At 38.7% G+C, this 16,072-nt stretch overlaps 1 protein-coding gene across 1 annotated transcript in view; it reads left to right on the top strand.

Annotated features, from left to right (window-relative positions):
* ATP10A (ATPase phospholipid transporting 10A (putative)) overlaps positions 1-15,809 on the top strand; it is a 111,868-nt gene extending 96,059 nt beyond the window's left edge. The window contains exons 14-21 of the mRNA XM_054383218.1: positions 1,004-1,325; positions 3,207-3,283; positions 6,937-7,062; positions 11,266-11,466; positions 13,634-13,714; positions 13,805-13,909; positions 14,249-14,436; positions 15,104-15,809. Of these exons, the coding sequence (XP_054239193.1) occupies positions 1,004-1,325; positions 3,207-3,283; positions 6,937-7,062; positions 11,266-11,466; positions 13,634-13,714; positions 13,805-13,909; positions 14,249-14,436; positions 15,104-15,809 (1,806 nt within the window). The remainder of the gene's footprint in view (positions 1-1,003; positions 1,326-3,206; positions 3,284-6,936; positions 7,063-11,265; positions 11,467-13,633; positions 13,715-13,804; positions 13,910-14,248; positions 14,437-15,103) is intronic.
* The last annotated feature ends 263 nt before the right edge of the window (positions 15,810-16,072 follow it).

Here is a 16,072-nt window from a genome sequence, read left to right as displayed (position 1 = left end):
AAGCAACCTATTATTAAACGTGTTGTGGAAGAAAACAATTTATTACCTTTGAAGAATTTGTGCTTTGTTTTACACTGCTGAAATGTAATATTTAGAAAGCTCGATTATTCATGCTTTCTCATCTGGCTTTGTCTCTGGAGATAGAAGCAGCATTTAAATTTTGATGCTAACACTGTGAGTCAGAAAAGCAGTAGTGCCTTGCTTTCTAACAGACCTTTTCTTATTCTTCTGAGTTACTAATCTTTCCTGTGCTCAACTCATTGCAAACAGACAGTCACAAAGACTTTACTGATATGGTCTAACATACAAGGAACCAGACTGATAGTGCTCTAGTCCTTTAAACGGGGTGATAAAATTGGACTTCAGACCAACAGAGGAGAGGTAGGCCAGCAGTATCCAACTCCAATTTCCTTTGAAAAGGAAGAAAAGATGGCAGCATTTTCCAATCTTGAGTGTGTCAACTGAACTGGTAAATTGAGTTTTTCATGATCTTTCTTTTTGTCATACTTTGCTGTGAGTGCAGTAGTATTTCATTTTAAGTGTTCATGTAGTCTCAATAGCATTTTATACTTGAGTGTGGCTAGGAGAGAGAATTCAGTTTAAATAATCTTTAGTCGGTCTTTAACAATGCATAACTATTTGATCTGAGTTGTAGGTGTGTACATGGTGTTCACCACACTACTTAACTTGGTACTGATACTGATTATATCATTTCCCAGCACTGTTATTCTGAAAATGAGGTAGAAGAAATTCTTTTAGCAGACAATACTGCATGTTAAAGTGGAATTAGATTTTAAGCCTTTAGAGTCCTCACTGCTATCATATCTTCTGTAAGAATTGTGTTCAGAGCAAATAGAAAAGAAGATTCTTAGAAATTAAAACATTAACAGTGCAGCAAACATAGCACATTCTTCATAGTCCTTATGCCTAAATATACAGCAAATACAAATGTTTGAATGTATGTTCTTTTCTCTCAAGTGTATTTGTTTTTAATTTTTTTCAGGAGACATGTGCTGCCTTGCTGGAACAGTGTCTGCAATGCATAGAGTCTAAATTTTCAAACAACACAGTAGATGAAGCTACTGGAAACATGACTGTTGGGTTCACCCCTCTCTATCCACCTTCTTCCCCTGTGCTTTCCAGCTTGGGCCTAGTGATTGATGGAAGGACTCTAGCTTACGCCCTGGAACCTACACTAGAAGATAAATTTCTTTCACTAGCCAAGCGATGCCGTTCAGTACTGTGCTGTCGTGCTACCCCACTCCAGAAGAGCATGGTAGTGAGATTAGTCAGAGACAAACTCAAAGCAATGACCTTGGCAATAGGTAAATATCTCAGTTTAAACTAGCCTGCCTTGACACGTGCTGAGCCTTGAGAATTTTGACTTTTTAACTTGCAATAGAACCCTCCCAGCTGCCTCATGACTCGAAACAGCCTGCCAGTTTTGTCTGAAAATGTAGTGGACAACTCTAACATATTCAAAATCAAGATAGAACTGTGCAGCACTATTTGGGACTTCTTTCTACAGAAGTTAGATAATTGGGACCCAGTATTCTGTGAGGTCTTGTGATGTCTGAACACAGCTGTGAAGAACTGGGTTAGCTGATGCTGTGAAGAACACCGTGTTGTAGTTACTGTATCAGACAGAATGACATTGTGCTTAGTGTTGTTTCATCCAATCATGTTTAAACTCAGGGCTCTGCATTTTTCATCATAAGGCAGCCATACAACATTGGATCTGAGTTGGTCTTGTCAGTAGAGAGAATGCATTTACCACTGGCATCATGCCAGAGCTTATACTTCTTCCTAGCTAATTACTCAGTTTGTGAAGGAGAGATTTTGTCAGTCTGTTTTAAATCTGGCAATATCTTCCATGTTGGCATGGTTTTTACATAAGAAAAGTCAACCAGCCTTTCTTTTCCTGTCTGAAGCTTAGGCTCAAGTTGCATTAGAAAATATGGTTGCAGCATATATTGTCACACACTAGCTTTCATCTGCCTTTCATCTACCTTGAATCATAACAGTGGCACATGTGGATTGGACCTACCCACGAGAAGCCCTAAGTACATATAATAATTGACAGGCCCCTGTGATGTCCACATCACCAAATGTGCACTGATTATAACAATCCTTATGCTCACCATATCATGCCTAGCTCAAATATGCCTTCCTTGTACTGAAATTATATCTTTGGCTGACTGATTGTAGACATAGCCATTTGCATATGCTGTCAAAAAAATGTCTGGCTGGTAAACTTGAATTACCCAGATTGCTGAAAAACACTAGCAAAGACTGGGCAGCTTGTATTTTCATTCTTTCTGAGCATCTTGAGCCTGCTGAAGTCAAGCTTCTGCTCTGGTGTAACTGCCCAACTGTATACATCCTCTCTCTTAACAAACATGAGCTAACTTGGGTTTGTTACGAAGACATCAGCTTTGGCAGGTGAGGAGATACCACTTGTGTGCCAGCAGCAGGGATACTAGAGTGAGATGTATATGTATGCCTCAGCCACTGAAATTTAAAAGCAAGTGTCTTGTCATCAGTTAATACAATTTCATTTTCCACTAGCATTCTGGCTATTAATTTAAGAGGTTAAGAAGCAGAAAAATATCCTATTCTGGTGTGCTTTTTATGCCACCCGTCGCTTGTCATCTTATGACTGGAAGCAGAGCATGTCACAACCATTGCAGTTAAATCTACATGTGATGGGTGTATTAAAGATCTCAGACTGATCAACCCAAGTCAGGAATTCATCTACTTTTTAACTTTATTGCAATTTTTCTTGTGTAGGCATTCTCATTGGCTTTAGGTCTCCTTCCATTTTTCATTCTTAGTCATATCTGATTGTAGGCAGATGGTTAATCAGGAAGCAGAAATATTGGGAAGCTCATTCTCAGCCTTTCAGTGTTTTAGTATTTGTGCATTTCAGGACAGACACTTGAATTTTACGTCATATTGAAAAATAGAGGAATATATTTAATTTTTAGTTTTCCATGATTAAAAAAAAAAAGCCTACAAAGATGAGAATGTCTTGACAGCTTTGCTAAGCTTTGTACCTTTTATTCCAAAGATGAATCATTTTCTACCCCACATCTCCCTTATTATACTCAGCCAGCACTCAGTAACAACTGGTTTTCATTTGCTTTGCTGCTGCTAGATTTTCCTGATCTACTACTGATAACAAAACTGTATCTTGTCACATTTAGGTGATGGTGCTAATGATGTCAGCATGATCCAAGTGGCCGATGTTGGTGTGGGGATCTCTGGTCAAGAAGGCATGCAGGTAAGGTTGCTCATTCACTGGAAAGCATTTCTATGAAAGGGTGAAATTGGCACTTCCCATAAATCAGCATGGCTGAAGTGCCTTTGGATAGCCAGCACAAATGGTGGAGAAGCACCAGTTGTGCTCAAGGGTGCCAGCTGAGTGTCCTAAGGATGCTTTCAGCTTGAGGATGAGCTTGTGTTTGTTCTCAGATCCATGACAAGTTTAAATGTGCTACCTTCTTACAAAATTCAGCTTATTAGATACCTCTAAGCAGTGTGTTTTAAGAACTAATTTATCAATACTAGGTTAAAGAAAGAAAAATGCTTAGCTATGCATATTTAGGAAATAAAGGTTCACCTTATTCTTTTTTTTTATTCTTCTCTCTTCTATATTGCCTGGGTATACTTCTCCTGTAGAGTAGCTGCACAATTCCATCCAGCTGAGACAGCTTATTTGCATGATGTTGTGGTGACCCTTAGCCCAACCGCTTACACATCTCACTAGCTCAGCCTGTTCAAGCAGCAAAGAAAAAGAAACTTTCAGCCATTTGCAGAACCACTGCTCCCTACACTCTATTCCAAGTCTTGCTTTTCACCCCATTTCCTGCCACAGGGAACAGCAAGATAAGGCAGTCTTTTGGAAGTGTTCAGTCTGTGATTACTGTATTTACCACTGCATAAGAGGCACATCTCCTCTCCCCAGAACGGAGTATGAATATGTATAGAATGTACAGTAGGTCTATTGTGTTACCTATTACCTCTGCTTCCTCTACTGCTCAGTTCAGTTCAGTTACAGTGTTAGCACCAGACATGGCAGTAAGACATAGATAATGAGGAAGATACCTTATTTCCACAACTTACCTTGTATTTGGCCTGAGTGCAGGCTAATTACATGAGAAAATAGAATAGCTGAGTATATGTCAGGGCTCTTCAGAGAACATGGGAAATGTTTCCATCCTGAGGACCCGAGCAGATGAGCATGCTCCTTAACTTAGTTACTGGTGGGTGGTTCTCTGACCCACATCGCGTTTTTTGCCACACTGGCTGGATGTTTTGCCTGAAAGGGAAGAAAGGCCTCCTTCACACAGTGAGCAAGTTGGCTACAGAATTTGATTCCACGGGATTTCCTGAATGCTGTGATTTATTTAGGTCACACACAAATTTATGAAACAAAAATTTAACTGAGCTATGAACTTGGATGTCAACTTTGTGCATTTCTTAACATGCAGATTACCGGAAGCTAGGACAGTTCTCTGGAGAAAAGACAGTAGATGTTTTTCTTATTTATTCATATGCTCATCCGAAGGCATACTCTCTTGGCCGTCGTTGGAGGCTGGGTGCTAGGGAAGATGGGCTTCAGGCTGACCCAGCAGAGCTATTGCACTTGTTCTCCTTTTAATCCCCAGGGCAAATGGATTTCCGTCAGCACCTTTCATACAGGTTTCAGGCCTGAAATCAATTAAAAATGTTTCTCCAAATACGTTAGCAGCTGCAAATTAGACTGGAAATAAGCCACCGCAAAAATAGCCAGATACTCACTGTGTATTGTATGGCATCCCAAAACCAGAACCTATAGGCCTGACTTTGATGCCCAGAGAGAGCAAGAGAAAAGGAAGTCTTGGATTAAGCTGATAATTGGTGTGTTTGCTGTTCCACAGCCTTCATCAAGCTTTGAGAGCTTTGCATAACTTCTGCAGTATCACTCCGCAGGCAGTCCAGGCTCCAGAAAGCCCAGAGGAAACTGTTTTTTTGGGGACTGCTCCAAGCCTATCAATTCAAAAACTTCTTGGGTGTTATCTCTTATGAACTTACCAGCTCCTATCATCTGTGTAATTCAGGTCACTTTTTGCCCCCATGCAGACATATACTGCTCATAGCATTTTATTAACTGCTCTCCCCACTATGCCACTTTCAGTTGAGCTCACAGACTTAGAAAAAGCAGTCCTCAGATACCCCTGGCTTTTGCAATATGTTCAAATTTGAAAACTATTTGCTCATTAACTCATTAAGCCACATGTTTTTTTCTAAATGAAAGTTCAACAAAGTGGAAAATGTTTATGGATCCATTCCCTTACTGCAAGGTCCTAAGGAACCATGCAGGCCAGTTTACTATAAACAACTGTCAAAATCTTACACATGCAGTTACTCAAAAAGCTCTGAGAATTTAGATATCTAAAGCAGCAGTACTCTGATTTGTTCTCTATCCATATTCTATGGGAGCACATGGAGCATGAATCACTTTTTCCTCTGAAAAAGCTGTAAGTAAAAATAAAAATGTGAAGATCAAGAGGATATTTTGAGATTAAATAAACATGAAAATGTAATTGGATCCCACACTATCTTCTTCACCATGTTCCTCACTGTAATCAAAATGGAATCAAAAAGAAAAAAAAACAACAACCTGTCACTTCGCACAATGTGTCATGAAGTGCTATGTTAGAAGCACAAATAAAGCTAGTGGTTTTGTTTTAACATTGGAATAGACTGAGATGGGGTGGAGAGCAAGGAAATGGGTATAGCACAGCTCTGTTGTCTTCAAACTGCAAGCTGGCTGTGTGTCTGCAAGACAAAACAGACTATTCTATGCAGGGAGGTTATAACAACTGTATATCACTACCAGAGAAATCTCAGGGTGTTTCAACATAATAAAAATGCCCCTGTGATTATGTACATCTACTGCTTAGATAGCAATGCATTATTGCACCTTCTCTTGCATACTGTTTTAGAGTTTGTTTTAATAGCTTGTACAAGCACTTACTTGGGGAAATTGAGTCCCTTTGATGATTCATCAAGAAAATAAATTAGGAAAAAATTAATGGAAAGATGTCTCTCTTTTAAGAGTGCAATGAAAAAAGACCCTGCAGAGGTTGAGGAAGATATTGCTCTTTTGGAGTTTTTCACCTTTCCTCCTGTTTTTGCTGAACTGTGAGAAGAAAGGTGATACCAAAATAGAAAAATAAGTGTAAAATAATACGTGGTAACACCATCATTTACAAGAAGGTCTCATGTAGATGTGCGTTACCTGAATTTTAGTCAGAAGCACAGAGAAACTGTATGATGCATTTTGTCAATGTGATTTGACAGTCAATACAGTACCAGAAGAGTCTTACTTAGTGTGATTTTTTTTTCATATTTTTAGAAAACAGTTTTTAAAATCCCTCAAAATACTGAGAGGACAGCCAAGTAAACTTTATAAGCCAGGACTGCAAATATAATTAAAACTAATATTTTTCTTGGTTTGTCTTTTAAAGTCCAATAATTGTGCTTTTCTTATTTTATTCTCTGGAAATTAATTTTATTCTCTAAATACCTGTAGTTTTTGCAGAGAAAGATGTTACAGCCACCAAGATGTTCACATGTAGATCCTGAGACTTCATGCTCATGCAACTGCAATTGCCAGACATTCTCCCACTTTTTGCTTTGATGCTGCCTGTCACCCACCATCTGTAATTCCTTTGGGCAAGAACCAGGTCACTTTGCATGTTCTGCCAGGCTGCCAGGTTTGCTCATGGGTGTTCAGTCAGTGCAGCAATAGCTGCATTTCAGAAGCACCATAATGGATTTCATTCTTCATCAGAATGGTTTCCATGGACTGTGAAAGATAACCAGGTTCACTGTTGGTGTTGAAAGTGATGCTTTAAAATAGTAATTCAAACTTTCCTCTCCTTAAAGGCGGTGATGGCAAGTGACTTTGCAATTCCAAGGTTCCGGCACTTGGAGAAACTCTTGCTCGTTCATGGCCACTGGTGTTATTCCCGACTCGCCAACATGGTGCTGTATTTCTTCTACAAAAATGCTGTAAGTGCTTGACTTGGCACCCCTATGCTGCCACAGGCTTCCAGGGTTTATTTTGTGCTAAGTGAGCATTAGGTCGGCTTTCAAATAGTTTACAAATAAGCTGCAGAGAAATTTGCAGGGTCGAAAGACAGCTGGCTGCCGTTTGCAGAAGTACAGGACACACTCCTGTGTACATAACAGCTATAGTGTGCTGCTGAATGTGCAGATTAGGTAAGAGAAATAACAAACACTGCTTAAGAAAAGTTTCTTTATAGAGTGGTTTTGCAGAATTTATCTGGCTAGACATAGGAGTCTTTAATGCCAAAGGCACCCAGTACTGGTCCAGAGTAGCAGCTGAGTGTATTCTCTCTTCCTGACCCTATCTTGTCATCACTTACAAATCACTGTACATATTCCCTTGTTACTTGAGATAACTGAGTTCTCTCTGTCTCTCAAATGCAGAGACTGCTTTTTTCTCCTTGATTTATCTTACTTCAACTAACTAAAGGAGTTAATAAGAAAGGAAGCATACTGTGGTAAACAACAGACTACAGTTCTGCATTTCCTCCTGGATATATGAAACAAGAGTTAGTCCAGTACTGGGCACTGAGCCAGCTGCAGCTCGACTCCTTGGCCCTGAAAAGGCCCTTTGCATCAGCCTTGGAGTACAAAGATGATTGATTGAAAACTGCCTAACAAGATGACCAAAAATTCTATTGGCTGTGTGGGACTCGCTGGCAGGCACACAGATCTGCTCACCTGCAACATCTACAAATACAAGGGATATGAAGGAGCAGAAAAAAGAGGGAAGCCAGAGCTCTCAGGTTTCTGTTTACTTCAGAGGGCAATGCGTGTGAGCAGGAGACTGGATTTTATCCTCAATATCAGAGAAAAAGAACCTCTCACCTTTATAAAATTGCTTTCCAAATTTACTCTAATCTTCCATTATTTTAACCAGTGGCAACTTTCTAATGCAAATTCCTCTCGGCCTGTTTAATTCCCCTCTGACCTCAATCTGAAGGTATTTTATAAGGAGAAGACCATCATTTGCTCAGAATTTTGAACATCACAGGAATGTGTAAGTGATCTAAAGAATTAATAAAACATCTTTATCTTGACATAAATATGTTAAAATCCCTTCTGTGATCTGATCAGAAACTGCACGCAAGCAACTTTCCAGATACGAAAGTAAGAAGGGACTTCTGGTCAGAACTGCTACCTGAGTCTGAAGTAGCAAGCAGATTTAAATAATGCTGTATTTGTTGGAGAGCCACCTGTTGAAGCAGAAGTATGGAATATGTGCAAGTGCTCAGACGCATGAAGTTTAAGGTGTAATCCTGAATGATGCTGGAAGTCTGTGTGCCCACCCCTAGTGCTGTATGTTTCCAAGATACCCTTTGACTTGACTGTATCGATTCTGAACTTTCAACTGTATGTAGAGCCATATTACATTAATATTTTTTTAAAAGAAATAATACACTTAAGCCATTCCAGCAGCCAGCAGCCAGAGATGTTGTTTATACATCTATGTTTTTGTTCAGCTCTTGTAAAATCTTCCACTTCCTTTGGTGCAACTCCCCTTGATTACGAATATTATTTCTCATGCTATTTTTAGTACGACATTTGGAGAAGCTGCTGCCTCAAGGCTAGAATATAACTGAGGAAATCTTTTTGTGTTGGCTCTGCTTTGGCAGCCTTGAGAGCTTTCTGAGCAATACTTGTTGCTACTGACTCTAAAACTGTAGTGGGATATCCAGCATGTAGATGAGAATATGTCTGATACAGTGCCTGCCCTTAAGGAAAGAATATTCAAAAATGAAAGACGTGAGCACCAGATCTTTTTGCAAGGAGCTTATTCTGGATGATTCTCTGTAGAAAGTCAACTACACTGCATATATTCTGTAAGTTTTTCTTTTTCCTCAAGTGTTTTTTCCTAATTTCCTCTTATTATGAAATGTTTCACTCTCCATTAGAAAATAGTAATTCAAAGTTTAAACTCCAAATTGCTGCAAAAGCCATTTGGAAATGCAGATAACTTATCCAAGAAGATGCTTGGCTTGGTGGAGATAATATAAATACAAGTAAAATATAAACTAAAACATAGCATGACTGGAAATATTTGAGCTTGATGAAAAGAGATTTCATGGAAACAAAATTCTACCTGCACAATCATGCACTACTTTTTCCCCTTTATACATTATGTCTGCAGGACAGCACTGGCATTTTTTGACATATATTTCATTCACTGAGGAATTCTGTTTGGGACCACATTCATAAAACTGGAGAGAAAAAGAGGAAACCATTTTTATTTAAAATCCAATTCAATTTTATGTAAATTTGGTTTGACTTTTTTCAGGGGGCTAATGAACAGAAGCAAGAGAGAACATTATATTTTAAATTAAATGCTTGTTTAATCCAAAATAAAATTTCAGTAGAAAAAAAAAATCTGATTTAAGCTTGGTTACTGAAATGTCATTTATTTGTACAGCTTTCTTAGACAGCGCTGCTGAGACCCATACTAGAGGTGGTAGCAAAATTTTCAAATACCTGTATTTTCATCAATCCACCCATTTTTGTCAGAGCCAAACTGTTTCCAAGACAGGTGAATTTAGCAAGGCCTTAGAGAGGAAAATGTCTTGGGTCCAGGATTACCTGATTTTTATTTATTTCAAATGAGTGAAAGAAAAGTATCTAAATTCACACATTTATTGCTATTCTCTTTTAAGAAAAGAGAAAGTTTTGTTGGCTTTTCAATGTGGAAAGGAAATGCATTTCAAAATCTGTTCTAACCAACTGTACTGAAGAGGGTCAGCTCTTGTAACTCAGTCTTGTTTTCACCAGAGGAGGATATTTTTCCTGAAATATCTTACCAATGCGTTTCTAGAGGTGATCCTTTAAAAAAATACCACCATTTAACTTTTAATAGGTTAGTTTATTTCAAACACTGTGTTATCTCATGAACAATGAGATATGTGTTGCTACTCAGATGCAAGCCACCTCAAATATGGTATGCAAACACTGCCTGAGCATACATACATACTATATATATATATACACACACATTTATGTACAATGGAACTGACCCTCTTACTCTGTGACAATTCCCCTTCACAAGATGGGCTTACTCTCCTTATAGCAGTTTTCACTGACTAAGCAGATGATGGATTATTTTTCCCCCAGTGTATAAATTTCAACCACACTTCGGCATTCAAATAGAACAGATCTGTATTTCCCTCTGTATTTCTAAAAATGACGAAGGGTTAACATTCTCCAGCTGGCTGAAATATTTAAGAACAGAATACAAAAAGAAAAGGAAGTGAAAGGAGAGGGCATATCATTTCCCTTCTTCATGGTTAAAATGGGGAAAGCCCTCAAGGGACAGTTGCCAAGGTGTTTTGGTTTTTTTTCTGCTTCCTTTCATTTAGTGTTAATCACTTTACAAAGAGTAATAGAAATTGCAGTTTTAGGAAAAGCAAGCAAGCATGGGAATTTATTTCCTGACCTAGGAAGCTGCCCGTCTTTGTCTAAAAATCTCTGGGTTCTCCATGCTGTGGAGATTATAGAAGAAATTAAGTTGTGTAGTTTCTCCTTTTCTGGGTGATTCCAACACAACTACAGGAGCAATCCCACTGCAGCTGTGTATGCTGCTGATTTATTTTATACAGGTGAAGAGTAAGGGAGACTGAGGAATCTTTACATCACTGCTAATTTGCTGAATTTCAGAGCAGAGAGAATAGTTGAGACAACCTCCCCCTTGCTGCTGCTAGTCCTGTGCTGGTCTTGCAAAAAAGCTCTGCATTTACCTGTTGTGGACCAGCAAACATCTCAAGCTAGCAGAGGACATTATTATGGAAATGCTTGTCCTTACAATAGTAATCTAAGTGCTATGAGATCAGTACTCATATACCTAGAGGTCAATGATGGTTGAGAGAACTTTTTATGATTCGTTAAACTGCACCTCAGAGTTTGACTTGAACTGAAAGTTAACTTTGCGTGAAGTAATCCCTGACACCAGAGATCTGAGGTTCCAGCAGTAAGAAGATTTGTGGGTGTGCCAAATGTATGGAGCTTAGCTAAGTGTTCTAGGCATCAGGAGCAGCAATGAAATGTTTAGCATTTGTAGATAGGTCCTTGCAGAATTGGAATCAGAATGGTTTCAGAACACAGTGGGATGATGATCATACTTCTTTTGTTGTATTTACAGCACTGCTCATTCTGTTTCAGATGTTTGTGGCTCTTCTCTTCTGGTACCAGTTCTACTGTGGATTCTCTGGATCATCAATGGTTGATCAATGGTATCTCATCTTCTTTAATTTGCTCTTCTCTTCTCTTCCACAACTGATTACTGGTGTGCTGGATAAGGATGTGCCAGCTGAAGTGTTAACTGCTGTACCTCAGCTTTATAAAAGCGGCCAGAATATGGAGGTAAAAACTTCTGGATTTTGTAATTTTTTTTCTATACATCTTTAGTTTCAACTGAAAAACAGCCCTGTTCCCAAATGGTGGATGACTGGTAGCAACAGTGTAAGAAGTAACTATAATTATTTTGTGATATTTATTATCTGAGTCAAAATGTCTAAATACCAAAAGTAAATTTTTCAAAAAGGCAGAACAAAACCCCAGCTGTATTTTGAGTTATGTAACAGGAGAGAAGCTGGATGCTTTAAGTCAGCCTAAGCTGAACACCTCCCTCATGGTCCAAGCTCACAAATAACCACCAAAGTAAAGCTGATTATACCTTGTAGACTTGTGCTGACTTTCACAGAATATCTCCACAGTACCTACTCAGAATTTCAGGCCCCAGCCCTTTACAAGCAGTCAGAAGAGAAAGATGGCTTTGGGAGTAAGCACAGAGGTTGATCAAATTAGATTCTGAGGGAGGTAGTCACGAGCGGATGATAGATTCAGTTGAAATGTCTGTTGAAAACACCTTGTCCCCATCTGCTTGAATTGTACAATGAAAACAGAAGGAATTGCAGGAGGGATTGGAGCCAAACTATTTCTGGTAATTACAGCTACAGTGTACTGTGGAAAAATCTTTCTGCTTGGCAAAGCTATCCATATTGAGACACTGCTTCCACGGCAAAAGCCTTTCTTAAAAGTGTTTGACACTGTGCCTCTGAGAAGAGACAGTGAGTGTGTTTTACCTCTAACTGTACACTTGTGTTTGATGCCTCATCTGTCCAGTGACACTGATACTCATTGTCCTGGAAAGACAAAAGGAGAATTTTAGTGTAATGTATTTTCAGTGCTTTAGTCCAAATTCTCTATTTTACACCCAGCTGTTCTTTTCCATTTTCTACACTTTCTTCTGTTCCAGTGCATTGCACTTCGAAGATCTCTAACATTAATACCTTCCTTTCTTGCACATTTTTAAGGTGATAGAAATCTTGTGATGGTTAAAGCTTCTTGTGAAGCTGTGTTTGCCTGAAAACTGAGAAGTCTCCCTGGTTCACAGTACAATTATTTCTCATGGGCAAGCCCAGTACTATTCTAAATTTGTCTGAAATCTACTGAGTATATTCTCTGAATAGTTACCTGAAAAGGCATTTTTAAAACTTGCTAAAAATCCTGCTTCTCGTAGGATCTCCTTCAAAAAGATATTACCAGTTCAAAGCCTGCAGAATTATAGAATCATTTAGATGGCTTGGATGCTGCCTGATCCAGACCCCTAGTGAAAAGAACATCAAATCTAGATGAGGTTGCTCAGGTCTTTATCTAAGTCTAGTTTCAAATGTCTTCAGCAATGGAGATTTCACAGTCTCTTCGAGCATTCTGTTTCAATCCTTAACCACATTTTATTTCAGTAGGCCAAAAAACATTGTAATTCTTTCTAAGCATCTTTCATTTCCCATTTTTAGGCTGCAATAATATTCTCTATAGAGGGAGGGAGCCCTGATGAACCCAGTAATTAGAGATGTAACCTATATCCCAAAATTAAGTAAATGGTTTTGCCACTTACAAACTATTTTTCCTTATATCTAGGTCTTTTATATGACTATCCATACCCTTGCAACTGTATGTTTCTCTAAACCAAAATGTTAATTTAATACTGTTCCTTAATAGGCAATTTTGTGCACACACAGAGCGAGCTATATGTATATATGTGGTTATATGCTTATTTATAGTATATGTTGCTGCATTAATTACTGCTAAAGATGACTGTTGCAGATCTTCTTTTCTAACTATGTGTGCTTTTTGTGTCTTCTGCCTTGTGAATAAATACCTTGTGCTTGTATGTATGTGATGTAAAATCCATTTACTCATGTGCTTACACCTCAGAGAGCTCCTTCTGAAATCAATGGTCTAAACTGTAGTGTATAAAGTTGAACAGCTTCTTAAATGTTTGCTGGCATGAGTGTCAGATTCTAATTGCAAACTCTGCCAAGGGAAAAAAAAAAAAAAAGTAAGTCTCCTGCCAGATCAGAGTGTCTTGCAGGCAGACTCTTCATACTTCATCCCCAAGGATGTCTAACTGATTGGCAAAGTTGTGAAGCTATTTGCACAAGCCCTTCACAGTGCCTGTAGGAATAGCTACCTCAAAGAGCATTTTCATTAGGTCCTGACTTTCTTCATTGTTTTTATCTTACAGGAGTACCAACCACATATGTTTTGGATGAACATGATCGATGCAATGTATCAAAGCCTGGTTTGCTTCTTCATCCCCTATTTTGTAAGTGTTTGCTTTAAGCCCTTCTATTTCAAGTATTTTGAGGAGAACTGGCAGTGTAGCTCAGGCTAAATTCTGTTTCCTTCTTTACAGACCTACTATGATTCAGAGGTCGATGTCTTCACCTGGGGAACTCCCATCACCACAATAGCTCTCTTCACCATCATACTACATTTGGCTATTGAAACTAAAACTTGGGTAAGGTACCCACAGCCTATGTAGAAACTCACTGGCATACATGTTATTCTTTTCTTAGTGCCATTCTTCAAAACCATAAGATGGTTGTTTCATTCCCTTAGCACATTCTATTTTTAGGAAGCATTTCAAGCAAACATGAAAAAGGTTTTAAACTGTGATATGCAAACAGCTTTTTAGTGTAGTATCTATAATAAGAATTTCTGAAAATACGAGGTCCTCAACTCTTTGCTCTGCATGGATTAGGCTGCAGAAATTAGGAAGTTTTAATTCAGAATCACAGCAAATGTCTCAGAATATAAAGAATCATTACTCTTTTGTTGTTTGTTTGTTTGTTTCTAGACTTTTCTCCATTGGGCATCTTGCATCTTCAGTATTCTTTTATTTTTCTTTGTGGCTCTGGTTTACAATGCTTCCTGCCCAGTATGCCATCCTCCATCCAATCCCTACTGGACTATGGAAAGGCTGATAGGAGACCCTATGTTCTATTTCACTTGCATTATATCACCAGTCATGGCATTACTGCCCAGGTATTGTATCTTCTTTCATATATTTTCTCACATATGAAAGCGCTTCATGTATATGGTTGGGAGGGCAGGAAACTTTTTTTTCCATTCTTAATCTTTCCTTTTGCTTTACCAGCCAAATTATTTTTTTTCAGTGGTTGATAATATGAAATCAGTTTGTCTAAGCTCTCTGTGCTCCTGACCACAGGAACACACCCCAGATTCTGGCCATGAACCACAGGAGTGAGATAGTTATAGACTGTTGCTTGAACTTTCTGGCCATTCAGAGTTTTGCACCCTGTGAAGTTTCCTGTGGTGTTTCCAGATTCAATCCTCCCATAACATGCACAGTACAGAAATTCTAATAGTACGTTGTGGAATTATTTGCCTACTTGTGGATGCAGGAGGCCTGCTCTGCAGACTGATCCCCATTGCCTTTCCTTATCAGGAGGGATGAAAGACTACGTGCAATCACACGTAGGTGTGGTCACTGGCTAAAAGAACAGATTTATTAGTCTGCTTGTTACCAATCAAAATATTAGCACAGCATTCAGAGCTTTTCATCTGCAAGCTTGCTTGTGTCAAACATGAGAAAGGCACATAAAACTTTCTGTGTTCTACTTTTCTCTTAGTTATACCTTGAGTACTTCCTTCTTTCAGTTCTTTTCATGTGCACATTCTCCTCTTGCAGATTTCTGTACAGAACCCTTCAGGGAACACTATTTCCAACCCAGCTTCAGCTCGGACGCCAGCTAAGTAAACTGTCCCCAGAGATACGTACCCAGCTTCTGACCAAGTTGAATGTGAACGAATCAAGACTTCAAACACAACCCTTTGCAAGCAGCTTTTCACCAAGCTTTGGCTCCAATACCAGTGATTGTTATAAGGCTTATAACCAAAGCACACCTTTGCCAACATCTGCAGAAACAAGTGAGTCACTTTTCCAAAAGCACACAAAGGCAGAACATAAAACACATCAGACTATGACTGCCTCTCCCCGGGGTTCTGTGTTATATGGAGAAAACAAACTCCCTTCATCAGCAAGTAGTCTGGAAAGGTCTATGGGATTTCATAAAGTTAGGCACAGCTCTTCAGAGGTGGAATCCTTGTCTGTGGGAGCAACATTCCCATGGAGCTCAGCAGTTGACCAAACAGACTTCAGCTTGTTGAAGTGGATCACATCAACTCCGCTGTTCAGTCGCATTGGGACTGTTTTACAGGTGTCATCAAGCAGTTTACAAAATGAAACACAGGACAGTATGTGTGTGCTTGGCTCTTCTTTGCATGTGGACTTCAAAGGCTTAAAAGAACAGAGCTCAAATAACTTGCAGGACAAAATGAAAGGGACCCCAGCTGATCATTGTAAAAGTGACAATTCCGAGACCACCTTTTTATGACATGGGCCTTAAATATATTTATGTATGTTCTATTTGCACACATTTATAGTGAGAATACTCTATTTGTTTCTAAAGATGAAACAGAAAATTAAAGGTACAGAATGATTATTTAAGAATGTTTAAATACAGTATATTGAAATGAGAGCTTTAAATATTAAAAAAAAACAGAAGAAAGAAAACACTTGAAAATTCCATTTATATTTTTATTTTTTCATCTCATTTTGTAAGAAAAAGCTGTCTCTTTATTTTTCAGATGTTTCTCT

This window comes from Indicator indicator, chromosome 1 (genome assembly GCF_027791375.1).
Source record: "Indicator indicator isolate 239-I01 chromosome 1, UM_Iind_1.1, whole genome shotgun sequence".
Taxonomy (NCBI): Eukaryota; Metazoa; Chordata; class Aves; order Piciformes; family Indicatoridae; genus Indicator; species Indicator indicator.
The sequence above is the reverse complement of the archived record's forward strand: the minus strand, read 5'-3'. Positions and strand labels throughout refer to the sequence as shown.